General features: G+C 41.7%; 1 protein-coding gene and 1 non-coding gene across 5 annotated transcripts; both read left to right on the plus strand.

Annotated features, from left to right (window-relative positions):
* Positions 1–278: 278 nt before the first annotated feature.
* On the plus strand, positions 279–19,199 carry TGDS (TDP-glucose 4,6-dehydratase). Of its 4 annotated transcripts, XM_035116084.2 has the most exons (12): positions 279–415; positions 1,637–1,703; positions 2,748–2,816; positions 3,144–3,234; positions 3,884–4,026; positions 5,844–5,942; positions 7,751–7,810; positions 8,359–8,402; positions 9,435–9,600; positions 11,127–11,185; positions 14,189–14,286; positions 15,918–19,198. In XM_035116084.2, the coding sequence occupies exons 1-12, from the start codon at positions 327–329 to the stop codon at positions 16,001–16,003; spliced, it is 1,071 nt and encodes a 356-aa protein (XP_034971975.1). In that variant the 5' UTR covers positions 279–326; the 3' UTR covers positions 16,004–19,198. The 4 variants fall into 4 exon arrangements, 3 of the variants coding, with proteins under 3 accessions (XP_034971975.1, XP_034971978.1, XP_034971976.1); XR_004692634.2 differs by lacking the exon at positions 15,918–19,198 and having other exon boundaries at positions 11,096–11,185; positions 14,189–14,238; XM_035116087.2 differs by lacking the exon at positions 2,748–2,816 and having other exon boundaries at positions 15,918–19,199.
* A 1,363-nt stretch (positions 19,200–20,562) lies between these two features.
* Positions 20,563–20,635, plus strand: TRNAF-GAA (transfer RNA phenylalanine (anticodon GAA)). Its single transcript has one exon. It is a non-coding gene; the product is annotated as a tRNA-Phe (tRNA).
* The last annotated feature ends 5,412 nt before the right edge of the window (positions 20,636–26,047 follow it).

Genomic DNA, 26,047 nt, shown 5'->3' on the forward strand with positions numbered 1-26,047 from the left:
GCGCTCAAGGCGGTGGACGACATGAGAAAAAAACCCATCGCTATCGCTGCCACATTTTTTTAAAAATGAATACTTTGTGGGGGTGGGAAACAACTTAATTTTATCACTTCCAGTTTTGGAAAGAGAGGAGCGCCCGAGTGCGCATGCCCGCGAACCCCCCCTCCTGCGTTACGTTTGCAGAACGCCGAGAGAAGCGCACGTGCAAAGGTCGCTCTGGGTGGCAGTGGCAGGCGGAAGTGACGTATACAGCCGTGGTGGAAGTGACGCGTCGACGGGGAGGAGGAGAGAGAGAGGGTGGAAGAAAAGGCTCTCCAGCTGTTGGGAGAATGTCTGGGGGGTTGTCCGCGTCCGAGGCTTCCCCGGTCCCCCCGGGCTTCGCCAAGAGGATTTTGGTGACCGGCGGCGCGGGCTTCATGTAAATTCCCGCCTGGGTTGGGTTGGGATTTGGGGGGGGGGAGGCTTTCAGGCTTCCTAAAAGCCCTCGCGCAAGGAGCAAAAAGCGCATTGAATATGATGGGGTGGGCTTACTCCTGAGTAAAGATTACTAGGGTTGTGTGTGTGTGTTTAAAAAAACAAAAACTTTTGGCCTGCTTTCTCTGCCAGCGTGCTTTTCAAGAAGAAGCCTTGCGAAATTTAGATTGCATAAATTACCGGAGTACAACTTCCTTTTTTTAAACAAAAAGCTTGCAAAAAAGGAAAGCAATAGGTTTTAGTAGAACTCCTCTACCTGGTGAGCTGCAGGGTAGTTCTTTACCTACTAAGCTTTCCATCTTAGAAAATATGGGCTTGGAAAGAGAGAAAGGAGTCTTATGCTTCTTCTCCATTTAAGTTCTTTACAAAATGAAACGAAACAAACCTTGCTTGCGTTTGCTACTTAAAAAAGAGAGAGAAGAAAGCAATAGATTTTAGTATAATTCCTCTACCTGGTGAGCTGCACAGTCGTTCTTTACCTACCATACGTGATTGTGCTTGTGTCTGCTTACAAGTTTGGGATGGGGTGAATTTGGGGCAAGGGATTAAAGGCCTTAAGCTTTCCTTCTCAGAAAATACGGGTTTGAAAAGAGAGAAAGGTGTCTTATGCTTCTTCTCCATTTACATTCATTCATGAGGCCAACGTCATGTTTTCCCTGGTTGTAAAAATATAGAAATCCTAATATGTGTGACTGGAAAGGGTGTCACTTATTTCTTGAAGCCCCTAATAAAGGGGCAGAAAGTTCAAACTATTTGGAGGTGGGTAGGTAAGCTGCTTATTTGCTAGAAGCTTTTTATGTTTTTGTTTCTTTAAAAAACCACAGTTGCTTCTTAAAGAAAACAATATTTTGGATACGATTTTCCTTACTCTATCTAGAAAAAAGTTTACAAACAAATATCCTAAGAGCTCCGCAATTGAATATATTTTCCACTGAGATTTGCATCTCTGTTCAGGCTGATTACTTGAGAGACAGTTCATGAGACATTACCACAAGGCTCTTTTGTGGTGTGCCAGTCTTAAGTGACAGAAAAAGCAATCTGACCATAGCAGCAGAAACAAGGGAGCAGCATGGGACTGGCGTACGTGTTTTGGAAATGCATCTGAAATCAATGCAGTTTAAATTTGAAATATGTTGATCTTTTGTTTTTTCTTGAAAACCTGCAGTGCATCTCATGTAGTGGTTTCCCTCGTAGAGAAGCATCCAAACTATATGATTATTAATCTTGATAAGGTAAGACTCTTTTGCTTAAATAAACATAAATTAGCAAACCAACATATACTTAACTTGACAGGCAATCGGTGACTGCATGCAAGATTTCAGGTCTTGATTTTAAAGTAAGCCATTACCATGGAACTCATAAGCATGTGCTGCCATGGTGAATTTTGATCCGGAAGGCCAGTGTCTTACAAAATACTCTATTTACTTAGCTCTGGAGATAAACAACAGTAAATGAGATTTGAATGTTTGCAGCTATGCCATTTTAATCCAGATATTCATGCTTTAAGGGAGAAATGCCATGCAGAAGAAGCTGTTGTAAAGTGAGCTAGTGTAAATTAAGGTGGCCTTAGGTTACACCAGATCCAAACCCTGTTCAGCAGTTGCTTTGTTGCTATAATATAATAAAAATATTCATTCAAACCTCCTCAATACACCTCCTTGTTCTTATATAAGTTTAAGGATCACTCAGAGTATAGATTAGAGATACCACTTAAGGTTTCTTCATATGGTACATATTATACCCGGTAACAGATTCTAAAAGATGAAGTTCAGTTCATTGTCATTAATGAAGAAAAAAAACCTTAACCTTCACAGCTTGCTGTTGCTGACTTGCACACTGTTTCTTTTTGTAATCCTGGCTTTTGGTCTTCTCGTTGACCAGTTCTGTGTGTCTTGCACATTTATCCATGTAAATAAAAATTTAAACTCTTCCTTGGAAGTGTTTATAATGAAAATACAGTCTCTATATCTCCTTCAGGTATTAACTCTGCAGACCAAGGAGTTGTCATTAAACACGTATTTGCTTTCATTATACTTTTTCTCTCTCTTAAGAATTCATTTTCTTGACATTATTTTGCTAATTGAAATGTGGATGTGATGATTTTCATTTAGTTCATACTAAGACACACCCGAGTTTAATTAAAAGGGTTGATTTGTATGAGTTCCAAGATACAGAGAAGGTGGGTTGGAAGAGAATGCGATGAGACAAAATGGAGGAGCAGAGGCTTGACTCTAGAAATAAAAATTCTCTGTTGTTTTCTTTTTTTTGCTGTTAAGCTGGACTATTGTGCAAGCTTAAAAAATCTTGAGAGAGTTTCTGAGAGCCAGAACTACAGGTTTATCCAGGTAAACTAGACCTTTTTTTTTTTGGTAATTCATTTTTATTTTAAAAACCACCTACAATATAAAGGCTGCATACCTGTGCAGACTTATATGAGCGTAAGTCTTGTTAACTGACTTGGAACTGGTAGCTTTTTCTTTTCTTTGTTACTGAGTATTTCACTGTGTTCACTGAAGTTAGAACTGACTGAAGCATCCCTCCGCAGAGCTTTGTGAAGCGGAAGTATTAAACTTTCTGCAACAGGTGTAAAATTTGGTGTAGTTGAAGAGTTTTGGGTATACATAACCAAAGCTGATGTTGACTACTAATTTTATACTTTTCATCTTTTATAGGGGGATATCTGTGAACCCAATTTTGTAAAAGAATTATTTGAGGCTGAGAAATTTGATATAGTGCTACATTTTGCAGCTCAAACACATGTAGGTGAGCATTGCATGTCACTACAATAATCTAGTAGTAGTAGTAGCTTCCAGTTTTTGTGTGAGGGGTAGAGGATACTTCTTATGTTGGCACTGCTAAAATAGCTGGACATCTATCCTGCTGTACCTCCTGGTGACAATGCATAAATTGCGACGTTTTACTGTTTTGCCATTGTGCCCCTTGATTCACCATTGATTAAACTTTTGACGTCAGGTGTTAACTATGCTGCTGCTGTAAATAACTGGCACAGAACATATGGCCCATGGACCTGATTAATGTTTTTAATAGGAGCTGCTCAGAGTGGCTGGGGAAACCCAGCCAGATGGGCGGGGTATAAATAAGAAAATTATTATTGTTATTATTATTAGGCCCAGTGGGGATCAGCCTGCAGTAGCTCCAATGCAGAGTGGAGTTTGGGTCTGCTGGAACTTTATCATAACTTAATTTACACTGGCTTGCTTTATACCAGCTTTTTGTGTGTAGGATTGCTCTCTTAAGAGTATTTTGTTGTACTGCATAAGGACACATTTTTTTCTTTTACTTGAGTTTATGTTGTAGGTCTGAAGGTCCCTGAGAGATCATGACCTTCAGGCTTTTTTTTGGTACCAAGCTGGACGTACATTTCTCTTTATTCTTTTGTCTCAAAACTCAGATCTTTCTTTTTGGCGTAAGTTTGAATTCAACTATGTCAACGTTTATGGAACTTGCATTCTGGTTGGTGCTGCTTATGAGGCTAACGTGGAGAAGTTCATATATGTCAGTACTGATGAAGTTTATGGGGGAAGCTGCAACACGGTGAGCTTGAATTAAATGAGTTTCTTACATCTCTTACCTTCATTTTTGTCTCTTGGGTGAGTTAAGCAGGGCATGATCTTGTAACGACCAGTAAGTGGAGACTGTTAGCTTTGTTTAACTAGTACCACTTTACTTCCCATGACCAACCAATAAAAATAGACAAACATTAGGAACTGAGCCTCTCTTGTTTCCAGCTTAGTAAGCATATTGTTTTACATTTACACCAGTATTCGACCACTTGAAAATAACCAAAAGATAAAGATAATCTTACACAGAAGGAATGTGCTGGTACAAATTTGACCTAAAGCATTTTTGATTCTGCTGTCTTTAAAGGAGGCAAGAGTTTTTGTTAGTACTTTGGTATTTTAGGATTGCTGTGCAAGTAAATACTTTTTTTTTAAAGTAATTGTCACAGAGCAAGAGTAAAATGTTAATTCCTGGTAAAGGTAGTCAGAGTTGAATTTAGGAGAACAGTGGGCAGGATGGTTTCCTTATACTATATAGGTAGACAGGATCACTCTCTCTTTTTCCATGATTTCAGCTGCATCTGCTAGGAAAAGGATCCAGGCCCTCTGGGGTATCTTACAACACAATCCTAACCAACATCTACTCGGAAGTAAGTCCTATTGAATTCAGCAGGGCTTACTTCTAGGTAAGTGGGTTAGGATTTTATCCTTATCTGGGGGTATATTTTTCTTGGTACTACTGCTAATTAGAGAGCAGAAGTATTATTTGGGTATAATGTTAGATAACTAGCAATGAGAAAGATTCAGGTAGGTAGCCTTGTTGGTCTGACAGTCAAAATAAATAAAATTAAATAAATTAAAAAATTAATTTATTTTTTTTAATAATAGTCTAGTAGCACCTTAGAGACCAACTAAGTTTGTTCCAGGTATGAGCTTTCATGTGCATGCACACTTCTTCAGATACTCTTCATGCACATGAAAGCTCATACCTAGAACAAACTTGGTTGGTCTCTAAGGTGCTACTAGACTATTTTTAAAATTTTAAATTTATTAGCAATGAGAAAAACAGCATTTTGTGTTTATTCCAAAGTGGTGTTGGTGTTTTTTTAAATTTATTGCATGTTTTTGGCAAGCTTGCACTGCTTATTTGTGTTAAAACAAAAACAGGAAAGGTGTCTAAAGTAACAATTGGCTTGCAATTCCACAACTATCTTAAACATTACTGTTGGTATATAAACATAGCTGCCAAGTTATCCCTTTTTTAAAGGGATTTTCCCTCATGCTGAATAGGCTTCCTCGCGAGAAAAGGGAAAACTTGGCAGCTATGATATAAATGTACAATTTACTATTGTGCAACCGTTAGCCAAACTGAACAATGTTTCTATGAATTATTGCTACATTAGTAACTTAATGTTTCTAGTTTCAATCTTATCAGTAGTATAGTTTGTAGACTATTTAAGAATATTATAGAATTATTGTTTCCTGACAACACTGGCAAATGACATAACACTGGTTTATTTATTATCAAGAAACCAGAATATAAAGTTGTGATTTGTTGTTGGCTTACGAACCCTGCTTTGTTTTAACCTATGACTTGCTCTTAATGTGTAGATGTTCACTAAGCTACAAAGACACAAGGCAATCAAAAAAATCCCAAACTGTGGAGGAACAAGCTGTTCTTTCCTGCTATATCAGACAGCTCATGCTTAATTTGAGGTTCGTTAAATAAGCCATAGTTTAGCGTTATGTGAGAATCGGGCCATTAACTAGAGTCATTTTAAGCTGGCTTGTAAATCAATATAAATTCTTTTTAAGACTTTGAATGTCTGGCATGTAAAAAAATTGTTCTAGGAATTTGATGAATCCTCATCTAAAAAACCGTCAAATCCTTATGCAGCTTCTAAGGCGGCGGCTGAATGCATTGTCCAGTCCTATTGGGAAAGATACCAGGTAAGCAGAAATGAAACTTGATATTTTAGGTACTGTTATTAATTATTTGGATTTCTGAACTTGGTCAATATGCCCAAAGGTGTTTTGGACACAGAAGAAATGCACAAGAACCTACAGTGAGGTTAAAGAAGTTACCACCACAAATTATATACATTTAGTCATATTAATAATAATAATTTATTATTTATACCCCGCCCATCTGGCTGGGTGTCCCCAGCCACTCTGGGCGGCTTCCAACAGAAAAATAGAACACAGTAATCTATTAAACATTAAAAGCCTCCCTGAACAGAGCTGCCTTCAGATGTCTTCTAAAAGTCTGGTAGTTGTCTACCTTTTTGACATCTGTTGGGAGGGCGTTCCACAGGGCGGGTGCCACCACCGAGAAGGCCCTCTGCCTAGTTCCCTGCAACTAAGTCAGTGGGCTAGCCAGTGTTGTGTCCTCCAGATATGATGGGGCTACAGCTCACATCATTCCTCACCATTGGCCATGCTGGCTAGGGCTGATGGGAGCTATAGGACTGGAGGACACAATATTGGCTTCCCCTGCTATGCTGGTACTAGTGAGTTTTAAAATACGTAGTAGATTTCCAGTATAAAATATGGTAGTAAAATCTTTGCTGTGGGCTTGCTTACAATGAAAAATAAACATTTAAAAACTTGATATGTAACCTGCTAAACTTGCTATGCTAGTTTACGGTTTTCTGTGAAATGCTGCACCACAGGTATCAATTTCCTGATAACGGCTGGCTTTTCCCTCTTTGGAGAACATCTGTTTAGCCTCTGACTCCAAAGCCCAGCCTTTAAGAGAAGTGAAGCACGTCCCAGAGTCCCCTTTTTGCTGCTCCATATTGGAAGCAAGGAATATTTTAAAATAAAACACCACTGATTACTCTTGCTGGGCTTGGTGGCCACGTGGCATGATATATAGGTGATAAGCCCAGGCTTGCCATTGTATAACATGCTTCTTCTGTTTGTGGAAGAATGCATTGGTTTGTATCTTTACAGAAGGCCTTGCTTCATTTGCAGAGGGAGCTGTGAGGCTAGAACATGATTTTTTTCATTTCACTTCACTTCACTTTTAATTTGTATACCGTATTTCTATTTTACAATACCCAAGGTGGTTTACAAGCTGAAGAAACAAAGAATGTACACCTTATAACGATCTACCATAATCCAATTCAAAAATGTGATAATAAAACATAACTTTAAAATAAGCAACTTATATCAAATAAAGAAATATTCAACAATCTATTAGAATAGTATAGAATAATTTTAAATATCAGCATATTAAAAAATAAAACAGAAATCCACTCTTAACAATTATAATAATTTCTAAACTATAATCAATAAAACAATGGCAAATCACAGTGCATAAAATAATACAATACAAATTGAGAAGCAGAGACTGGAGGGTGGGGCAAGGCAAATGGAAGAAGGCCTTGCCTGATGAAGTCTCTCCCCTCACATGATGTTTCTCATGCTGCTTGGAAGGATATACCAATAGCCTAGAGCAGATTTCACAGGGGAAAATCAGCTGGGTGGTGGGAAGAAGGGGAGATGCCCCCCACCAGTGGAACCTTAGTTAGGATCTAAACCAGACATCCCCAAACTTCGGCCCTCCAGATGTTTTGGACTACAATTCCCATCTTCCCCAACCACTGGTCTTGTTAGCTAGGGGTCATGGGAGTTGTAGGCCAAAACATCGGGAGGTCCGCAGTTTGGGGATGCCTGATCTAAGCCACTGCAAGTTTTTTTATGGCTGTTCTCCTTGAATTTGCGCTGGCACACTCATAGTGTATCCTTTAAAGTTTCCAGTGGTTATCACGCGGAGCAGCAATGTTTATGGACCCCATCAGTTTCCAGAAAAAGTAAGTGAGATGAAGGCACTTCTTTTATCAAACAAACCCTTTATGAGCTCTCAATTAACAAGTCACAGTACTTTGCCAAGCATTTATTACGTGGTTGCTGTTCTGTAGAATTACTGCTTATTAACGTGCATGCTGTCAAATATTAAAGAGTTGTCCATTCATCTAGCTAGGGATTCTAGCATGTGAAAATAGGCTTCCATGCAAATAGTAAATCTCAGCTGGGTGAGGAACCATGCACACAGCTGTGTGCTACCCTTTCAGTTAACCTCTCTGATCCAGGAGCCAAAATTGTGTGTGCAGAACCCATAATTGAAATCTTTTTTGGCTTTTAATTGGCTGTTTAGGAGATGGAGCAAGGTGTGGTTTCAGCCCCTTCCCTTTAAAAAAAGAAAAAAGAAGGCACTGCTACAAGTGATTGGTGGTTTTTATTACTGTCCGTTGCTAGAATTAAATATGTTCTCACATAAATATTTCAAAAAAGCTGAAAGGTTTATCATTCTCTTTAAGTAGCCTGGATTAATAATTGCCTATGTTTAAATGTTTCTTAGGTTATTCCAAAGTTCATTTCTCGCTTGCAGCAGAACAGAAAATGGTATGTATCACGTTCATATTCTGTCTCTCTCCCCCACCCCCCTTCTGCTAAAAGTGTATGGGAAGCTAAGTCAGTGACATACCCTTGAAATTGAACACCCCGTGCTAAAAACCAGTCCGGACAGTAAAATGGGTCACATTTTGAGACCGCACTGCCCTGGAACAAAACCTGCATGCACAACTGCTTTCAATCAACAATAGGTATATGGTTTCTTAATACTCTGTCCCACCACAAGAGGTCATAGATGTAGAGCTGGACATATCAGAGTCACTGTTTCATGCTTTTCGCTAATTTAAAAGCTTGGCTGAAGAGAATGTATAATGCTGGGGTAAAGAAGATTTGTTTTCTTGGTCTCTTACTTAGCCTTTCTTATTGACATGGATTTGCACCTAATTATATGTTTTAACAGGGACCCAGGTGGCGCTGTGGGTTAAACCACTGAGCCTAGGGCTTGCTGATGAGAAGGTCGGCGGTTCAAATCCCTGTGACGGGGTGAGCTCCCGTTGCTTGGTCCCAGCTCCTGCCAACCTAGCAGTTCGAAAGCATGTCAAAATCCAAGTAGATAAATAGGAACCGCTACAGCGGGAAGGTAAACGGCGTTCCCGTGTGCTGCTCTGCTTTGCCAGAAGTGGCTTTGTCATGCTGGCCACATGACCTAGAAGCGATATTCGCCGGCTCCCTTGGCCAATAATGCGAGATGAGCGCACAACCCCAGAGTCGGTCACGACTGGACCTAATGGTCAGGGGTCCCTTTACCTTTATATGTTTTAACACTACTAGGACACACTCTGTAGTGCAAAGTCTGACACAGGGTGCAGTGCAACAGCCACTTTACCATAATTCTTTGTAACTTGCTGTGTGTGCCATCAGGTTTATTGCCACTGTGAAGAATTAGCATGAATGGAGGTTGTGTTTTGTTATCACATACTTTGCCCTTTGTAAGCAGTTTTTAATTTTGCACACCTGGCTGGAATATTAGAATAGCGTTTGAAAAGTAATGCTAAATGTATGCACTGTCTTCCTTGCTTGTAGCTGTATTCATGGCTCAGGACTTCAGAGAAGAAATTTTCTTTATGCCAGTGACGTAGCCGAAGCATTTCTTACCGTTATGAAGAAGGGACAACCAGGGGAAATCTACAACATTGGGACCAGCTTTGAGATGTCGATTGCACAACTTGCAAAGGAATTAATCCATCTAGTGAGTAATAAACAGTGTTGGAAATTGGTGGCTAAGTAGCAATAAATGCTGAATAGGACAAATGAACTCAATTGATGCATTTCAGTAAATGATTCTGTAAGAGATGTGTGTGCAGATACATTTGGAAATGGGAGCATGTGCAGAGTTTTATTTTACTAACCAGTGAGGTCTGTTTGCTCTGCCTTTGATCCTGTGTTGACAAATTCATTTCCATCATATTTCAGGCAGGCTCTCTGCCTTTGGTTTTGTTATTTCCTAGCACTCGCATGGCTATACGTTTAAACATTTGACTTAACCTCTGTTTGCCTATAACTGTTGTTGCTGCTGCTGCTGCTGCTGCTGTTATTAAATTTGTATGCTGTCCTTCATCCAAAGATCCCATAGTGTTTCATGACATAAAATACAAAATGAGAACACAAAATACGTAATAAAAACAAAAACAAACCAATAATCCCCTCCCACAACACTTGGAAAACTTCAATGACAAGAAAAGTGGCTTCATTATTGATGCTAGAGAAATCAGTTAGGCTTTCATAGAGGAAGGTCGATAGGGTAGAATTGTAGAATTGTAGAGTTGGGAGGGTTCCTGAGAGTCATCTAAAGCAGCTTCCTGCAATGCAGGAATCTCAACTAAATAATCTGTGGCAGATGGTCATCCAACCTCTGCTTTAAAACCTCCCAGGAAGAAGGATCAACCCCTTTCCATGAGAAGAGCTCTTAACGTCAGTGGAACCCCGTTCCGCTGTCGAAGAGCTCTTAACGTCAGAAAGTTCTTCCTGATGTTTTGCCAGAATCTCCTCGTAACTTGAAGCCATTGGTTCAGGTGTTGCCCTCTAGAGTAGGAGAGAACAAGCTTGCTCCACCTTTCATGTGATAGCCCTCAATCCATTTTCTGCTCAAACCAGTTTCCCCCCCAAGTTCAGTACAGGGAATAATGTGGCTTGCCCAGTTACAGCAGACTTCCTATGGTGGGCTCATCACTGAAATGTTGTGTTTATGGATGTACCCATTAATTCCATTACAGTCTCCCTTCCTGACACTTTCGGGTATCACCAATTATATAAGAACGCGCCAGTTCTTCTCTTTCTTTTCTTTAAGTGATGCAAGGTTGTTCCATACAAACTACTAGGGCAAACCTTCATCACTTATCTGCATGGCTTCACGCTCTTATATTATGGTCAATATTGCATGGCTCAGAATATATTTAGTAACCATGTTGGTCACATACACCAAACGATAAACACCTTTGATTTGGGCCAACTAGCTAGCCCTTAGCATCTTAAATGTAAGATTTATTTACGGCCACCTGAGTGTTTTTCACAACTTACGTCTCTAGTTTTAATGATACAACTAGCAGCACTTGGGAATCATCTACATTTTAAACAAAACAGAGGGTGGATTTTTTTTGGAAATTGTTCATTAGAAGTAGTTGTGCTTACAGTGCAATAGAAATAAAAACATTTGTTAAATGTTAAATCTCTCACTGCTAACATAGGTCTCCCCCCACCCACCCTCCTGGTTTACAGATTAAAAATACCAGTTCAGAAGCAGAGACAGAATATTGGATGGATTTTGTTAAAGACAGGTATGGTATTTATTATTTCGTTTCAAATATTTTGTCCTGTCATGTAAAATAACCCACAGTATTTCATCTTAATTTGTGTAATATTATGTGTCCTCTTATTTAGTGGTACAGAATGTTTTGCTTACGTTATAGCAAAGCCAAATTTTGAGCTCCTCTGCCCCCCGCCCCCACCCTTTGTAGGTTGGGCTGTGGCATGGAGAGGCAAACATGGAGCTTTGCTGTACAATCCTTTCCTGCTCCAGGATAGGAAGATGAGTTCCTGGGTTCCCAAGGTAAAAAAAGTAAAGGTAAAGGACCCCTGGATGGTTAAGTCAGTCAAAGGCGACTATGGGGTTGTGGTTCTCATCTCGTTTTCAGGCCGAGGGAGCCGGTGTTTGTCCACAGACAGCTTTCTAGGTCATGTGGCCAGCATGACTAAACCGCTTCTGGCGCAACGGGACACCGTGATGGAAACCAAAGCACACTGAAACGCTGTTTACCTTCCTGCCACAGCGATACCTATTTATCTACTAGTACTGGTGTGCTTTCGAACTGCTAGGTTGGCAGGAGCTGGGACAGAGCAACGGGAGCTCATCCTGTCGTGGGGATTTGAACCACCGACCTTCTGATCGGCAAGCCCAAGAGGCTCAGTGGTTTAGACCAAGACACACTCCGAAGCCTCAGAGCTTGAAAGGGGGCAGTGATTGTCTTAGCATTATGTCTGAACTCAGGTTCACAGTTTGTCTTGCTTCAGACAAACCATGAGCAGTAAACCCAGAACAGACCTTTGGTGTAGTCCCTTGAAGCAATTCAGTTAAAGATTTCATATAATGAAGCTTCTTGGAAAAACCAGAAACATCACAAGAGATATTCAAATGGGTCTGTGGTCACACGGCAATTTTTTGGTCTTCCTGGCATTTCCTGTTATTTTCTGCATTGTATTTGATCTTTCACATGATGGAAATCTGGTTGAATTTAGCATTAATTGCTTTACAGATAAAATCTGTATCCCAACTCTTAGCTTGGAAAACCACAGGAATCTGGCATTGTAATTTCATGTGACAAATTTTGGGGTGGTATCCCAGCATGCAGTCCTTTCCTGCCATTTAAAATTTAGTGTAACATGGTAGTATATCAATCAATTTAGTGTAACACGGTGGTATATGTTATATGGTATATGTCCCCCATCGTTCTGCCCGGACACTGAGGTCCAGCGCCAAGGGCCTTCTGGCGGTTCCCTTGCTACAAGAAGCCAAGTTACAGGGAACCAGGCAGAGGGCCTTCTGGGTAGTGGCACCCACCCGGTGGAATGTCCTCCCACAACAATTACCAGACCTTTAGAAGGCATCTCAAGGCAGCCCTGTTTAGGGAAGCTTTTAATGTTTGATGGATTTCTGTATTTTAATATTTTGTTGGAAGCCGCCCAGAGTGGCTGGGGGAACCCGGCCAGATGGGCAGGGTATGAATAATAAATTATTATTATTATTATTATTATTATTATTATTATATTGATCAAAAAGCCGCCACTCCAGAACGAAACAGGTACTTCAGTGTGAAAGGAACTTTTGAAATCAGGACAGAAATGTTATATATAATAAGAAAAACTAACACAGTAATCCCTATATCCGAATTCGTGCAGAATAATTGCATCAATGGACCTAAGTTAACTGATTTCAGTAGGTCTGCTCTGAGTATGATGAATGTTGTTTATTGCCAGATGCAGCTACTGAAATTGTCCTAAATGTGACTTGTTCTTATCTATCTCATTTTCTTTGCGTGTACCAACAAAATGTTTCATCTGCATCTATGTGATTCGTGGTCTCGCTTAAAGGATTTAGGGTTGTAGAAAGAGTGGTTTTCTTTTATGAGAGATTAGAAGTCGCCAGTATGGTGTAATGGGTAAAATATTAGTCTTGAATCAAGAATACTTGAGGTTGAATCATTTATCAAAAACGAAGCTAACGACTCTGTCAGCCTAAGCCATGGGTAGGCAAACTAAGGGCCGGATCCAACCCAATCGCCTTCTAAATCTGGCCCATGGACGGTCTGGGAATCAACGTGTTTTTACATGAGTAGAATGTGTGCTTTTATTTAAAATGCATCTCTGGGTTATTTGTGGGGCATAGGAATTCGTTCATTATTATTTTTTCAAAATATAGTCTGGCCCCCCACAAGGTCTGAGGGACAGTTGACTGGCCCCCTGCTGAATAAGTTTGCTGACCCCTGGTCTAAGCAACCTCCTAGAGTTGTTAGGATACAATGAGAGCTCCTTGGACAAAGAGTGGGACAGAAATGTAGTGAACTTTGAAATGTAGTTTTGAATATGCAAGGGCTTTCAAAACTCCATTTCAACGTTTTGATTACGTTTCCTGAAAAATGCTGTTGGTGTTAAGGCTTAAGGCTTATCGTAATACTCATTTCTAATTTGTTTTTTTTTTTAATATATATGTATATATATAATTTTATTGGGATCTGATTTGGCATGTTTGTGTTATGTGTTCCACATGGTTTTAATTTTCACATGCCCCATTTAGTGACTGGAATTGTGATGGGTTATATAAATTAAAACTAAACTAAAGGTGTTCATAATCAGAATGTATATGCATATATCTATGCACCTGCTAAGGACAGTCATCTGAAAATGCAATTACAACTGCTCAAATTCATTGGTATTCATCCATAATATTCCAAATAAATTTCCCATGTTTGAGGTTAGTGGTAGTATATTTTTCTGCCCCACGTGACTGATCTTTGCTATGATTACTCACACTCAGTTCTGTGATTGCAGTAATCAAGTCAGAGATAGGAAATTATTTGGGTGCCTTGCATGTGCATAATATTTGTGAATATAGACTATTCTGTGTAAATCATGCGTGTTTAACAGGAGAAGGAAGGGCAGCCTAAAGATTAATCCAAAGGAATAAAGTGCTGAACTTCTAAATGTCCTTTGAAGGTAATTAATACACATGCTATATGAAACTTTGAGCTTTCCATTGGCATAACACTCTTCTCATTTATTTAAAGGCCTACGAATGACTTGGGATATCCAATGAACTCTGGAAAAATGCACAGCTTGGGCTGGAGGCCTAAAGTGCCTTGGAATGAAGGAATAAAGAAAACCAGTATGTTGCATTGATACTAAATCTGGAATGAGGGTGAAAGGAAAACAGGGCAGCATTGTTTTCAAAAAAGCTGTTTTTTATAGGTTACTTTGGAGAGTAAGCTGTTTACTGAATTAGCTAAAGGTAGAATTTTTAAAGTAAAGGCTTTGAACCTCCCATTGTATTTTTGTTTGTGTATACACTCGTACCTTGGATCCCAAACACCTTGGCACCCGAACAAATTGCCTCTTGAGCGATCGAAACCCAGAAGTGAGTGTTTTTGTTTTTTGAACGCTCTTTTTGGAAGCCAAACGTCAGACGGGGCTTCTGTGGCTTCCGATTGGCTGCAGCAGCTTCCTGCAGCCAATCAAAAGCCGCACTTTGGTTTCAGAACATTTTGGAAGTTGAACGGACTTCCGGAACAGATTCCGTTTGACTTCTGAGGTATGACTGTAATGGTAAGAGAGGAAATAAATTTTGCTTCTGTGAGCTTGAAAGTAAGCACTGTATTGGGTGGGAAGCAGTAAGATATATAAGAATATAAATTATCTACGCCCAGGCATCTGTATTATTTGGTGAATTGTTTCACCAGGTCTCCATTGCACGTTGCATATAGCTTAAGCCAGGGGTCAGCAAACTTTTTCAGCAGGGGGCCGGTCCACTGTCCCTCAGACCTTGTGGGGGGCCGGACTATATTTTGAAAAAATAATAATGAACAAATTCCTTTGCCCCACAAATAACCCAGAGATGCATTTTAAATAAAAGGACACATTCTACTCATGTAAAAACATGCTGATTCCCGGACCGTCTGCGGGCCGAATTTAGAAGGCGATTGGGCCGCATCCGGGCCCCGGGCCTTAGTTTGGGGACCCCTGGACTAGACCACATAAGCACTTTTCACATACATCATTTTCATTTGGACGTGGTATGTGCTTGGTAGAATTTCACTTCTGTAGTTTCCACTAGTGCTTTTTTCCCCTTAAAAAATGTTTAGGGGTACTCTCATTTTCCTACCCGAGAAGGTGCCCAGCTTTCTCGGCGAAGGCAAGCAGGGGACACCAACCTTCCCCGAGAAGGCTTCCCCTTTCGCTAGATGAATGCCCTGATTTTCTGATCGGAGGTTTTTATGGCCACGCTCGCAAGACGAAGCAGTGGACATAGAAAACCTCGTCGTATAGCGAGGCAACCTTCGATCAGAAAATCCTTTCGTTAAGCAAAATTTTCGTCTAGCAGGGCATTCGTCTAGCGAGGCACCACTGTACCTCTCTCTGGTTTCAACCAGAGAAACAAGTCTACATAAGCTGTGAGATGAAATTGACTTCCTTTTGGGGCTATCAAATGCCCTGCTTAATCCTAAATGTCTGGCATTGTTACTCTGCTGTTAAGAACATTTAAATCATCATGAACCAAAACTTTTTATTTGTGCCTTTCGGTTCCTGAATCCTTGAAATGTGCTGCCAAAAAAACCATGGGATAGAAACCTTCTTCAAACTGAAAAATACACTGTCGTGGTTGTAACTAGTAACTAGTACCCTGTAATCTGTCACCCTCTGGCCTTAATGATTTTGTGTGTGTTTGAGCCTGCATGGAATAGCCCTGTAAGATTACTTATTACATATTCATGCTTTGAAATCTTCCTTTTCTCGTGCTAGTTGAATGGTATCGGGAGAACTTCCACAACTGGAAGAATGCGGAGAAAGCTTTGGAGCCTTTTCCTGTTGCTGAAGAATCTGTATGATTTGGTCTGTGGCAAAGTTGTAAAGAAGAAAAATGAAGGAAAATGTTCTACCTCAAGATGAATGGAAAATTGTACTCAAGCAGCAAAATGGGATTGTATTCATGGAATGTCAACTATTAATAATATCATGAAAGACAATGGAGTACAATTTTACAGTATGGGCTGTAAAAGCTAACGCCTTTCAGTCAACATTCCAGTGCAATATTGAAGCTTTAATATTTTCTAAAAATATAATAATTGAATTGGAGTAATTTTTATAAAATAATGCATTTTAATACGTACAGCTGTTTTGCATTTTAATTATTTATTAATGTATTGTATTGACAGGGTTATAGGTTTTTACAACTTAGGCAGCAGATTTTGGTTCAGGAGTATTTTCTGCTTTTTGTAGTTGCATCTTCTTGTCCCAGAAGTCTATGCTTGATCACGTGCTTGTTTTAAAATACTGTCATATCATCTCATCCTCAGTAAGGAGGATGGTAAGGATCTGCTAAGGAAATCTGTCTCCCATTGCTCTACAGAAATAGTGCTTTGTAGACAACCAAAGACTTCCCTGAACTCAAGAATACAGTATAGGAACCTGAGAGTGCCCTCATGCCAAATATTTGCCATTTCTAATAGCTTATTTCAGATTTCTTTTGAAGAATAACAGTGCTCTCAAATTTATTTACTTTGTCTTTCTTGTTGCATAAAAGTATTTTAACTCTTATGAACATGTGAAATTATGTGAACAATATTAAAATGTAAGACTGCGTTAAATGTAGGACACATACCCAGTGGGGCTTTTTCTGAGCTAGACTTGGAGCTGTGTATTCAAAAGTTAGAAAAGTGCAACAGCTGACATCGGTTTTGTCACTTAGCAATCTGGCAGGAAACTCCCATGCTTTACTACTATTCTTCATAATGACGATAATAACAACGATAATTTATTTTTTATATGCCACCCATCTGACTGGGTTGCCCCAACCACTCTGGGCAGCTTTCAGCAAATTAGAACATCAAACACAATAAAACGCCAAACATTAAAAACTCTCCTCTATACAGGGCTGCCTTCAAATAGTTGTTTATTTCCTTGACATCTGACGGGAGGGTGTTCCATGGGGAGGGCGCCACTGCCAAGATGACCCTCTGCCTGGTGCCCTATAACCATGCAGTGAGGGAACCGCCAGAAGGTCCTTGGAGCTGGACCTCAGTGGGCTAAATGATGGGGATGGAGACGCTTCTTTAGGTATACAGGGCCAAAACCATTTAGGGCAGTGATGGCGAACCTTTTAAAGACTGAGTGCCCAAACTGCAACCCCAAACCCACTTATTTATCGCAAAGTGCCACCATGGCAATTTAACCCGAATACTGGGTATCTGAAGAAGTGTGCATGCACACGAAAGCTCATACCTATGACAAATTTAGTTGGTCTCTAAGGTGCTACTGGAAGGAATTTTTTTGTTTTGACTACTGAGGTTTTAGTTTAGAAGGTTGGTGCTTTGTCAAACCCCTTGAACATCGAATCCAAGTCTAAAACATCGTAACCACATTCTGTTGTGCCAAAAGGGTCATGTGAATTTACCATTACTCTCTTCCCAAAGCTTTCAGTATGAGGAAACTATGATCATGGTATTCTGAGGCCAAATTTCATGTCATGCTGGCTGTTGGTGAAGCATTTGCCTATACGACAGAGGGAGCTTGCGTTAGGCCAGCTTGGTCCATTGATTCATCTAGTATTGTTGACCCTGACTTCAATTTCAGGCCGAAGTCTTTCCCAGCCCTGCCAGGGATGGAAGTGGAGACCTTTTTCATGCAAGGCATGCGCTGTACCACCGAACCATGGCTGTCATGTCATTTAAATGGTCTTAACGCTTGTGCTGGCCCATATGCCTGTGGGGTTGGCAGGCCAGCAGCATCCCCGTAGGGCTCGGAATTCACTAGCATGCAAATACCGCATGTGATAAGAGAATTTAAACAAGATGCCAGCTGTGTGGAATGTTTACCTGAGTAAATGGCTTGCCCAAGGTTGCCATAGCCTTGAAAATCTAGTGAAATCGCAATGGAAAATGTTTACCAAAGAGGAATGTATGCATGTCCATATTGTGTAAAAAAAAGAAAAATGCAAAAGAGAACAGACTAATTGAAATGGCATAGGCTACACATTCAATACTATTATAACACAAGAATCGAGCTAAAGGCTTATAAACCCCTAACTCTGTTTAGCTCCTGAAAGGAAAGATGCAAAATAGAGTAGTATTCCTTTGTCCCACTTTTTTTTTTAATGCTAAACCACTGAGGAGTAAATCAGCTGAATCCCTCAAAGGCATGTTTCCTCACTATGTTAGCTTGTATAGATGAATCATTCATTAATTATGGCCCTTAAAAAAAACACAATGCAGAGAACTTTGATGACTACTACTTGAAAGCACTACTTTCCTACTTGAAATGATCTCCACCCTCAGCCAATGTGTTTTGATGATTGCAATGTGCCACCGTTTGAAAGCAACCCAGGACCTTCAGCTGGTTCAGAGGAGGACTTTGCAAATAGGATCACGTCAGCACATTTTTGTTGTCTGCAATGACTTCCAGTCCATTTCTGTGTCCAATTCAAAGTGCTGGCATTAACCTTCAAAGTCCTAAATAATTTTGGGCCAGGTTATCTCAAAGGACTGCCTTCTCCCATAAATACCGCTCAAGCTTGGCCCTTAAGAGCTTGTGATGTTCTGCAGGTTCCCCCACCCAATGAAGTGAGGTGGGTGAGTTACTACAGAGGGTACCTTTTGGGTAACAGCAACCCACTGCAATGCCCTCCTCAAAGATACTTGCATTGTAACCTAAAGGTAAAGGTACCCCTGAACGTTAGGTCCAGTCGTGGACGACTCTGGGGTTGCGGCGCTCATCTTGCTCTAGAGGCCATGGGAGCCGGTGTTTGTCCGCAGACAGCTTCCGGGTGATGTGGCCAGCATGACTAAGCCGCTTCTGGCAAAACCAGAGCAGTGCACGGAAACGCCATTTACCTTCCCGCCGGGGCGGTACCTATTTATCTAGTTGCACTTCGATGTGCTTTTGAACTGCTAGGTGGACAGGAGCTGGGACTGAACAACGGGAGCTCACCCCGTTGCAGGGATTCAAACTGCTGAACTGATTGGCAAGAAGAAGAAGAAGAAGAAGAAGAAGAAGAAGAAGAAGAAGAAGAAGAAGAAGAAGAAGAAGAAGAAGAAGAAGAAGAAGAAGAAGAAGAAGAAGAAGAAGAAGAAGAAGAAGAAGAAGAAGAAGAAGAAGAAGAAGAAGAAGAAGAAGAAGAAGAAGAAGAAGAAGAAGAAGAAGAAGAAGAAGAAGAAGAAGAAGAAGAAGAAGAAGAAGAAGAAGAAGAAGAAGAAGAAGAAGAAGAAGAAGAAGAAGAAGAAGAAGAAGAAGAAGAAGAATGCAAAACCTTGCAGCTGCCTTAGCTGCCATAACTTGGAAGTACAGTAACTCCCGTTGAAGTCAATGGACCTTAACTTGTAAAGCAAACATTGGCAGCGTTGCCACGTGGGCATATTTGATAGCACTAACAAAATAAAAAAAATCCTTCCAGCAGCACCTTAGAGACCAACTAAGTTTGTCATTGGTGTGAGCTTTCGTATGCATGCACACTCCTTCAGATAGTGCTGTTATCGCTGGAGGAAAGGTGACAGATGCTGCCCATCTAGCCTCCAGCAAAAGAGGGAAAAAAATTCCTTCAGTAGCACCTTAAAGACCAAGTAAGTTTTTATTTTGGTATGAGCTTTCGTGTGCATGCACACTTGAGATACACTTAAGTGTATCTGAAGAAGTGTGCAAGCACACGAAAGCTCATACCAAAATAAAAACTTAGTTGGTCTTTAAGGTGCTACTGAAGGAATTTTTTTCTCTTTTGCTCCGACTCAGACCAACACGGCTACCTACCTGCATCTAGCCTCCAGTTTGCAACGTCGGATTGCAAACGTGCCAGCCTGCGATTTCCTCCTTTTCATATATATAAAAATTAAATTTTTATTTTTATATTTAAGTTTATACTGTATCTATAAACATGCATGGGCTTTGCAGAGAGCACCATGTGAGTAAAAGATTTCCTGGGAGTATATAAAATATATAAAAATATAAAAAATAAAACTCACAGGAAAACTTTTAGCTCACGTGGTGCTCTCTGCAAAGCCCATGCCGATACTAAAATTATATATATAAATTTTTATACAGTATATGAAAAGGAGGAAATCACAGGCTGGCACGTTTTTCAGAACGCGTGTAAAAACAAGTCCTAAATCGCCAGCCTTGGGGGGGGGGGGGGAACGGGACCTATCCAGGTGGTAGTGGTGGTTATTATTATTTAAATAGTTTTTTTCTTCCCTTTAAGCAGAGGCGCTGCTCACAGCCACTGCTATGAAATGGAATCTGCAACTAATTCGACAATCAATGGGAAGCTGCCCAAGACAAGACCAGCGCCGAGCGATTGAGAAACAATATACTGTATTTGTATTTTCAAATAAAAAGCACGGAATTAATCAAGAGGGAGAGTCCTTTTTGACAGTCCTTCTTCGAAAGCGGCAGAGCAGCTGCCGAAATAGCTCAGTTGGGAGAGCGTTAGACTGAAGATCTAAAGGTCCCTGGTTCGATCCCGGGTTTCGGCAGGTGGTGTTTCCTTCGCAAGGAAGGATTTTTTTTTCTCCCTCCCCTCCTTGAACTATTTCCTGCACGTTGAAATCTGCTTTTCGGAAGAGGTTAATCGCTGAAGCTTTATAGCTGCTTTGCAGGATCGCACACAGACGGGAGCTGGGGTTTTTTTTTTTTTGCTTTGAAAAAGCAAAGACGGGGAGAGCTCTGTTTGCTGTCTGAAAAACCAGAGTTAAGAGGGTTTAACTCCAGACAGAGGCTTAATGCTGCAAACAGGTCGTTCAGATATCACAAATGGGTTGACAACATGAAAACAAGCACCTCCCCCCCCCAAACCCCCCCCCCCAAAACTTGCTGGGTTTTCTGTAGAAAATGTCAAACTGGATTCAGTGGGGGGGGCTGGCAATTTTTATACAGTTGATATAGAAAAATAGGGGTGGTTGGCTTTTGCTGCCCAACTCCCCAAGGGACTGAGTCCCCTAAGTTCATGATCGGCCAGAGATGAATGGATGGAGGCAGGATGCACTGAAAACAAGGCAGAACTTTATTTTTCTGTTGCAATGGAGTTCCCTCCCCTCCTAGCAAGGGGGCAAGAGACCCAGAACCAAGAAGAAACACTAACACTAACAACAACAACAACAACAACAACAACAACAACAACAACAACAACAACAACAACAACAACAACAACAACAACAACATTTATACCCCACCCATCTGGCTGGGTTTCCAACAGAATATTAAAAACACGATAAAACATCAAACATTGAAAACTTTCCTAAACAGGGCCGCCTTCATCTCTTTTAAGGGTTTTCATTTTGGCGTGGAGAAGAAGGACATCCCCTCTACAAACAGTCAGAAATTACATCACACCTAAGGTGGGATTACTGTGGCTCAGGCAGGCCAAGGTATGATATTCCTGAGGATTTAGCAAATTTTACATAGTCCCAGATACAGTTTACGCCAAGCGTCAGCAACATTTTCCGGCTGTGGGCCGGAGCATTCCCATGGACTATCGTCCGTGGGCTGGACATGCACAGAAACGATTTCCGGCGCCGCGCTGCCCATGTTCGGGGCGCCGGAAATCGCTTCTGCACATGTCCGCAGCACCGAAAATTGTTTATACGGCTGCGCAGACGCCGGGAATTGCACCTGCACAGAAGTGATTTCCAGTGTCTGTGCAGCCGCCGGTGCCATTTCTGGCACCGCTCTGCGAGTCCCCGCACTGTGCTGCGCCGGTTTAGCGCAGCGTGCGGGGGACTTGCTGAGCGGACAGCTCGGTGACCGGGCGGCTCATGGGCTGGATAAAGGTCATGGGGCCAGCATGACTAAACCGTTTCTGGCGAAATCACAGCAGCGCACAGAAACGCCGTTTACCTTCCCACCGGAGCGGGATACTATTTATCTACTTGCACTTTGACGTGCTTTCTAACTGCTAGGTTGGCAGGAGTTGGGACAGAGCAACGGGAGCTCACCCTGTCACGGTGATTCGAACCACCGACCTTCTGATCAGCAAACCCTAGGCTCAGTGGTTTTAGACCACAGCGCCACCCGTGTCCTCTTCCCATGCTTTAGACACTGGGAAAAGCTTGGCTGCCTGAGGAGCAGTGATGCCGAAATAAACACTTGTCTAGAAGCCCCCGCCCCTCCTGATCTGCATGGCTTGCGATAGGGTCAGCCTAGCCCACAGATCATTTAGGTGCATTTGCCCTAATTAACATCATGTTGCTTCTAGGTCAAAATCTACGATAAAATAAATTTACGGCTATATTGTTCAGGAAAGCCTTGAGGCTTAAAGAAAGAAGCTTGCTTTGTTTAGCTACTACTGTACTACCGTACTACTACTATTTATTTCAGGCAATCAATGCTTCCATTGTTCCACAAACAGAAATATGTCAATGAATTTGAATGACTTCTGCACAGCAGTGTTGTGTTTCCTTCTGCCAACATCAAGACCTGGGTTTCTGCACTTATAAAAAGCAAAGCAAACAAGCCACTCTCAGGGAGCATGTGATTCACTTCAATGCTTGCTCACATACAGACACATACCCGGGGCAAACAATTGTAGTTGTGTGATTTGGTAATACGGCTTTCCATTTCCGGTGAAGAAACAGTCCTGCCGATGGCTAACATTCCTGTTTCCCAGAAGGACAAGCCAGTCATTAAAGTACCATCACATTGACACAAACCAAAACACAAGCTGTTCCACACACAGAAGACTCATTCATTGAACGTTTGATGAATGTTTGTGTCTGTTGGCTTGTCTGGTACATATACCCTTTGGTGTTGAACTGTTTCCTCAGATCTTGCTTTGAAAAGAACTTTTTGAAGATGAAAAACCAAGTAGGAGAGCCGGTGCCGGGCTTCGCTGGAACTTCAACATGGTGTTGACAGCAAGATGGGCCCCTGCTTAAAACTCAATGCCTGACCCAATGTCGGTCAAGTTTTGAGTTTTGGGGCAATGTGGCCACTGCAGAGCCGAGCCAAGCATGTGTTTGGCTCCTGTTTAAAAGTGAGGTTTGTGTGAAGTGATGGCAGCAAGCGGCAACAGTGCCACAAACACAGCTTTGGTGGTGGTGAACATGGCCAGGGCCACAAAGCACCAGAAGATGGTCCTGATGACAGCCTGGCAGATGTGGGTAGGCGATGGCCCCTTCTGAGTCCCGGGAGGTGCCCATCCATGCTGATCCCTGGTGTTGGGCATGCCAGGAAGCCCTACATTTGACGAGAAACGTCATTTCTGCACCATCCCTTGGAATCCAGCCACCACATACCGGTATGTGATGCCAGAGGAGCAGGAAATGAGGATTCCAGGTAGGAATCGGAGTGATTCTTGAGAGCTCTTGGGAAGTTTGGCTAGAATGCTTGACTATTCTGTCCATGTCCTGGTCATTCTGTGGGATGTGGAGATTACTCAGAAAGGTTGACGTGATTGTTCCTAAGCATCCTGTCCTCCAATGCAGAGCCCATCCAGTACTTTGATTTTCTGGGGATATATGGGCAATGAAACAGGGCAGGGAGATAGCTAGAACTTTGGTGTTGGTGTACATCTAGACTAACACAAGGGTGAACCCGTTATCTAGGCTACAAAGTGGTGGCAAAGAAGCGATACTTTGCTGCCATGGTGTCAATGGGGTGCCACCCAGTGATGCTTTTGTTACTGGTCTGTCTCATGGTGTAATACGAAGGAGCCCTGTTAACAGGTTTGCTATGCACTTTGAAGAGAGGAATTGCGATGTCTCAGGCATCACAGTTTCTGCAGATTAGCCAAGGGGTGTGTCCAGAGCACCATCTAGTCATTTTCTATGGGATGCATAGCTTCAGTGCCTGACGGAGCCCCAGCTTTAAGAAGCACTGGTTCTCAGTGCTTAAGCCTATGGCTGGAGACATAATTCAGATTCAGATTCAAGGTGGAGTGTTTGTCCAAATATCTAAGCCTACTTACATTCAAATATAGATACCTGGTAAAATCAGAATGTGTATTAGTTAAATAATTGTCACACACTAGCTAATGGGGTGCAATAACGTTAAATTTGACAGTGATAGGGGTAGGTTGGAAGATCTTGAGTCATTTAACTTCCAACATAATTTCCGACAGTTCTCAGATGAAAATAGGAGCTTGCTTGTTAATTCTCCAATTCTCGTCCCAAGGATTTCTGCCAGAGCCCCAGCCACCTCCTCCGTGACACATTGCCGAAATCTGCAGCTAGTGTTTCTTTCATGGGCTACACTCATGCTCTCTCTTCCGATGATTAAAAAGCCAAGAAAATTCGGGCAAAAAGGTACTAAGTGCAATAATCCCATGAGGTTGCTCAGGCTGTGATAACCTCACAGCCCAAACGACCTCACGGGATTATTGCAAGCATAGAATGAGATAGAAAGCTTTGAACCTTCAGGGGAAGGGGGAGATGTCACCTGAATGAGTATGTACATGTTTGAGATCATCTTAAAAGTCTGGCCTGGGTAAGTTGGCAGACAACTTGCCTACCGTTTCTTGAGATGGGGTTGCTCAAGGCAAATTTCTGGTGGCTTAATTGCATTTGTAACCTTGTTTCATTACTTTAGGAAATGAATCCTCAGTTTAGGGAGATTGGCAGATGCAAGATGGTACAAGAAAACCAAACCAAACAAGCCTTGTGGGCAGGAATTGGGGCAGGCAATCTTATGGGGTGGGTGTGCTTGGAGGGAGAACATCAACATTTGAGGGTGTACCCCTGTGGAAGTAGGGGGGAAGAAAACCCACAGCAAGGAAGGACTCATTCACGCTTCTGCTTGCCCTGTGCCCAGAAAGTTCCTGCCTCAGGTGGCAAAAGCACTTGTTCCAATCCTGGAACTGGACCTGAGATCTTATGCATGTGCTGAGTTTTGGACCAGCCTCCCCAGAAACAGTTGCACATGTAAAGCTGTCTTGTACCAAGTCAGTCCTGCTTCCAATCGGTTTACTGTATCTGAACTTTATGCACACAAAGCATGTGACTCACTTCCCAGCAGTCTGGCATCCCCTTCTGTTGCTGAGCAAGGACTATGGCAATTGCTGGCTCCTATTTCCTTTCCTTTCCTTTCTCCCTCCTTACTTTCTTGACATTCTTCAGGCCAGAAATATACTTAAAAGAGGGAGAGGGAGAGGGAGAGGGAGAGGGAGAGGGAGAGGGAGGGAGGGAGGGAGGGAGAGAGGGAGGGAGGGAGGGAGGGAGAGAGAGAGAGAGAGAGAGAGAGAGAGAGAGAGAGAAGAAAATGGTTTGGAAGAGGAATGTCACTATTAGTGGCTTGCAAACTCCTATTGGTTTTTCCTCCAGTAAGAATATTCAGCAGATTTCCGATACTGTTTAAAAGACCTGCAAATCCCGTCTTCTCAGAGCTAACGATGGTACAAAAGATGTGTGCATATGCTCCACGATGAGAAGCGAAAACTTCCCTCCAACTGCTCTTGGTTTTCTCATAAACGATTACCTGCTTCCAATTGATTTATACTTAGTTTATTTCTCTCTAGGGAAGTTCTACACCTCAGCCTCCTGGTGCCTGCATGCTACTTTTTGCAGCTATGAACAATTAAAACAAATCTGAAAATACAAGGCAAGTCCGAAAGAACAAAGACAAGACAAAGAAACTCACAATATTATCAAACCAGAGATAGGTGCAGCAGAGCTGATGATTCATTTTAGGCTTTTATAGTAGGTTACTGTTTTAAATTCTCTCTCTCTCTGCATAACATTATATTTATTCTACCTATCTATGCCACAAAGAAACCGGTGTCTCCATACACAGGGCATGAACTGTGATGCTAGCGGTGTGGCAGAATACAAAAGAGAACAAGTGAGAGAGAAGACAAGGAGAAGCAATGAAAGGCATTTTTTCTCCCTGACCCAGAGCCAAAGTCTTTCACATATCCCCCACCTCTCAAAAGGCCTCTTTTTGCCCTTGATGTCATG

The sequence above is a fragment of the Zootoca vivipara genome, chromosome 4 (assembly GCF_963506605.1).
Source record: "Zootoca vivipara chromosome 4, rZooViv1.1, whole genome shotgun sequence".
Taxonomy (NCBI): domain Eukaryota; kingdom Metazoa; phylum Chordata; class Lepidosauria; order Squamata; family Lacertidae; genus Zootoca; species Zootoca vivipara.

What these genes read in the sequence shown, in the direction of transcription:
- TGDS (XM_035116084.2), top strand. Translation starts at nt 327, where the DNA reads ATGTCTGGGGGGTTGTCCGCGTCCGAGGCTTCCCCGGTCCCCCCGGGC. An exon ending in CAAAGGAATTAATCCATCTA is followed by an intron (nt 9,601 to 11,126) that starts GTGAGTAATAAA and finishes CCTGGTTTACAG; the next exon opens with ATTAAAAATACCAGTTCAGA. An exon ending in TGAAGGAATAAAGAAAACCA is followed by an intron (nt 14,287 to 15,917) that starts GTATGTTGCATT and finishes TTCTCGTGCTAG; the next exon opens with TTGAATGGTATCGGGAGAAC.